Raw genomic sequence first — 4,724 nt, 5'->3', positions numbered from 1 at the left:
AATCTAATCAAATAATATATATAAATACCATATAGATTAAGACATCCAATTCACAAGAGAAATATTTGCACATTTCTGGAAAAAATAAATAAATAAATAAATAAAAAAAATCCAATGGCACACGTTCGTAAATGTTAAGTACCCAACTGATAAACAGTATGTTTGGACCTGCACAAGTTCAACTTATAAGTCAAACAAACAAACAAATAAATAAATAAATATACTCCTGAGACCCAGCAATGCATTTTTCTTCTGTATGGGACAAAAGTAAAAAAAAAAACAAAAAACAAAACACTATCTACTGCAAAGAATCTTCCATAAAACAAGAAATTGATTAAAAAGTAATTAAGAAATGCATCTGAAAAAGCTGTTGCATTATATTGTTTCAAATCCAGGCAATTATTGAATGAAATAAGCCCAAGCCTGTCCTTCCCTGGGTCTGTGGTGGACACATCCACTGTCTGTGTTTGTGTCCTCCTCCCCCCACAGTCGCACTCAGATGGTTTGTTCCAGTTTCTTAGATGGTTAGTTCCAGTTTATTAGAAGAGCACAGCTCCTCCGCTCTTCAGTCTGAGTCTGTGTTCGGCGATGACAGGCTACGGAGCCGCCACCATGGACAGGAGGAGCCGGGACGCACAGATAAAGTCCGGTGTCTCTGCGGACAGTGTCCATCCATGACCGGACAGGACAGTTCGGAGCGTTCAGCGGGAATTCAAGCCTCTTGTGTCAGTAGACTGGGTCGCTGTTGACTGGAAACAGGAATAATGCTGCCGTGGAAGAAGAATAAGTTCGACCTGATAGAGGAAGATAAGCAGTCCAAGCAGAAGGGCTATGCGGTCAGCCTGCACTACTCTGCGCTCACCTCTTTGGCCAGGTCGTGTCCGGAGAGCGCACTGAGCAGGGTGGGCAGCATGTTCAAGTCCAAGCGCAAAAAGGTCAAGATCACCAGCGAGGACCCCACCTACACGGTGCTGTACCTGGGCAACGCCACCACCATCCAGTCCAAGGGGGACGGGTGCACGGACGTGGCCGTGAGCAAGATCTGGGGCAAGAGCGAAATGGGCAAGAACGGCACCAAGATGCGCCTGACCATCAGCTCCCAGGGCATCCGGATGGTGCACGTAGACGACAAGGCGCGGAGGCCGGGACACCTGTACCTGCTGCACCGGATCACCTACTGCGTGGCCGACCCCAGGCTCCCCAAGATTTTCGCGTGGATTTACCGGCACGAAATGAAGCACAAAGCCGTGATGCTGCGCTGCCACGCGGTGCTGGTGTCCAAGCCGGAGAAAGCCAAGGCCATGGCCCTGCTGCTCTACCAGACCTCCGCCACGGCCCTGGCCGAGTTCAAGAGGCTGAAGAGACGGGACGACGCCCGGCACCAGCAGCAGCAGCTGATCGGGGAGCAGAGCATCCCCCTGGTGCCGCTGCGGAAGCTGCTGAACGGACAGTGTTACTACAAACCCCCGGTGGAGCGGAGCCGGAGCGCACCCAAGCTGGGCTCCATCACGGAGGACTCAGTGGGGGAGGAGGAGGAGGAGAAGGCGGCCATGCACTTTGAGTGTGAGGACATCCTGGACAATGAGTGCGTGTCCAACGGCAAACAGGAATTAACTCAGATCATTAATGACTTAGTGGAGATGAGCATCGGAAACGACGTGCAGACTCTGAAGGCGGACCTGAGGGTCACCAGGCTCCTGTCCGGGGAGAGCACGGGCAGCGAGTCCTCCATAGACAGTAACCAGGACCCCCCCGCGGCCCCCCCAGGAGGAGGAGGCTTCCAGGAGGTCAAGGTGCAGGAAATTGCCTAAGAATGTGTTTGGCATCTGCAGGAGCCGCGCATGCGTTGAATTTGTGAAGCCATGATGTTTCCACTGGAAACCTGTCCTCTGTTGTCCCCAGGTTCTGGACTCTGTTTGTCTGATTTGTGCCTCGACAACTAATTGAAAGGATCGATACAAACCTCTAATGGTTCCAGGACAAAAAACCAGCACATGCGCATACTTTTGGGCAAATGAGTTCTACTTTAAAAGTCTAAATAAATAAATACAACAGTGAACCTCCTCAGACCCAGCTCTGGGTTTACTGTCCATGTGAGGACAAGAGTTAAACAGCTTTGTACAAAATAAAACCTGTCCACCAAAGGACAGGCCAGAAAAGGGTCTGATGCATCATGATGTTTCCAATGTAGGCAGTTATTTAATTACAAAAAGCCAAATCTTGTACTTTCTGGACATTTCCTGGGTCTCAGGAGGTTAAAAACAACAACAACCAAAAAAACTAAACTCCATTTAAAAAAAGCTTGTCTATTTTGAGAGACAGTTGAACGGACAGAATCCCAGTGCGCATTAGGATGTACAACACTAATTCCATCTCTTTTAAGAGGATTTGTTGGAGCCTCAGGCTTGTTTACCCGATGTTTTTTCTCTCTTGAAAATAACATTTTCTTTTTCATTTTTCTTTTGAAAAATGTCCATCATGATCAGAAAACATTCCACTTTAAAGCACATTTCCTCTTTAGTGGTTCTGTTGGTCGTTAAAGGCGTCCTTATTTTGGTTTTGGGGTGCTTTTGTGCCCGCCTGCTCATTTCTGTTCATTTTGCACTGTTGTGGAGCTCATTCATTATGTTGACTACCATGTACATATAATGTCTGTTGGTATGTTGTCTGAAACATGAATGTCATATCTTTGCTGTGCAAAAGAAAACCACCTTTTATGTATTATGTAAAATGTTAAGTAAGATGTTTAAAGTATAAATTTGTTATTTTTTAAAGAACAAAAAAATGTGGTTTGTTATGTGAACCTCAGAAACTTAACAATAAACAGAAATTAATATAAAAGTGTCCTGGTTGGTGTAGATATGTGTTGGAAATGCAGCTGGTCCTGTTTTTATAGTGTCTGTAACAGTAACACTGGTCACATACACACAGGTCAGATACAAACAGAATAACAGTAGTGCCATTGGACCAGGTGTGAGTCTGATCCAGACTAATCCAGTCTGAAATGCTGGTTGGTTGTAGTTTCACAGATACAGTCTGGACTCAAAAAGTGAAATAGTTGAATTAATGATAGAATGGGTTTAAGTCCAGATGAATATTAGTGTCAGATCTACTTCAAACACTGTCTGCACATGACAATACATGGACTGGACAGGTTCTATCAGTGGAACATTTAGAACACACCATCATATACCTGGAAAACAGCAGAAAACCAGCACTTTGGTCATTAGTTTAACAATCTGATTAAAATATGGAACATTTAACACATTTAATCTGAGACAGATCATTTATAAACATCATAGACCAGTGTTAGTGGATGTTTACAGCAAGAGTCAAAACTTACAAAAGAGATGAGTCATCAAAGGAATCAGTGGCATCTGTGTTATTTTTCACCCTTAAAGACCCAAATGTCCGCCTTTAACCCTTACAGACCCAAACGTCCACCTTTAACCTAAACCATCTACAGATCTAAACTGTTTAATACCTGTTGATCCACTAATCCTATCAATCCATGTCAATAATTGGTGTAAAATACAGTTCTTCATCTTTTCATGGTCATCAGATATGACCATATTTGGCCGTTCAGAGGCTCCGTAGTTACCGTGGAAACACCGTCATCTTCTACAACATTGATTCACCAGTAAAACCCATGGAGTTGGATCAATGACAGTGGATGGACACACTGGGTTTATGTTCAGTTAATGACAGACTGGACTGAAAAAGAAACTGTTTATTCAGTTTTTCTCTGTTTCTGATATATAAACCATCAAGTTTAATCTGAGCTTTAATGAACATCTACATGATCTGTACATTAAATATAGGGAAATACATGATTTTCACTTAAAAATGCAAAATACAGAACATAATATTAGAGTAAATGGTAATAAATCAATTAAGGAAAGTTAAAAATAGACAGAAAACTGAATTTCGGATCTGCCATAAACGTAGCTGTGGGTCTTAATGGGTTCAAATCTATGCATGACTTGTGGACATCCTTCTGGTGACTCCCTCCCTGTTTCACTACTCATCTGACAGGGAAGGAGCTGCACAAGTGATGTGGTTAAAGCACTAAAGGCTCATTCACTGTGACTGGCCTTGGGGAAGGAGGCCACATGAGAGGACGTCACCACAAGCACAAGCACTTAAAGCATCACATGGGCCTTTGAACCCACAAAGAGCCAGCACTACTGTTAAGGCAACGCCCACATGCACTGGTCTGTCCATTGAAGCTTTTACTGATGGATTTATCAGCATTTATTAGAAAGAAAGAAAGAAAGAAAGAAAGAAAGAAAGAAAGAAAGACAGACAGACAGACAGACAGACAGACAGACAGACAGATAGACTTGTAGCAGCAGTATGAAGGAAGGAAGGAAGGAAGGAAATATTCTGTTTAGATATATTTATTAAATTTCAAATACAGAATACACACAGGTATATCAAACATAAAAAAGAAAAAAATGAAGAAAAAAAAAAAAAGAAACAAAACCCACTTAACCCTCCCAAACCTCTTGCTGGGGAAGGAAGGAAATATTGAAGGATTTGATGGATGGATGGATGGAAGGGAGGATAAGGGAAGGATGGATGGAAGGAAGGAAGGAAGGAAGGGTGGATGGATGGATGGAAGGATAGATAGCTACTAGTACTAGTAACAGTAACAACAGTAACAGTAACAGCTGTAACAGTAACAGTAACAACAGTAACAGCTGTAACAGTAACAGCTGTAA

General features: G+C 43.2%; 1 protein-coding gene across 1 annotated transcript; it reads left to right on the top strand.

Moving 5' to 3' along the window:
• The first annotated feature begins 561 nt into the window (after positions 1-561).
• On the top strand, positions 562-2,844 carry fam43a (family with sequence similarity 43 member A). Its single transcript, XM_030131913.1, has one exon. The coding sequence runs from the start codon at positions 765-767 to the stop codon at positions 1,809-1,811; it is 1,047 nt and encodes a 348-aa protein (XP_029987773.1). The 5' UTR covers positions 562-764; the 3' UTR covers positions 1,812-2,844.
• The last annotated feature ends 1,880 nt before the right edge of the window (positions 2,845-4,724 follow it).

The sequence above is a fragment of the Sphaeramia orbicularis genome, chromosome 4 (genome assembly GCF_902148855.1).
Source record: "Sphaeramia orbicularis chromosome 4, fSphaOr1.1, whole genome shotgun sequence".
Taxonomy (NCBI): domain Eukaryota; kingdom Metazoa; phylum Chordata; class Actinopteri; order Kurtiformes; family Apogonidae; genus Sphaeramia; species Sphaeramia orbicularis.
This window is presented reverse-complemented; position numbering and strand designations above follow the sequence as displayed.

What these genes read in the sequence shown, in the direction of transcription:
- fam43a (XM_030131913.1), top strand. Translation starts at nt 765, where the DNA reads ATGCTGCCGTGGAAGAAGAATAAGTTCGACCTGATAGAGGAAGATAAG.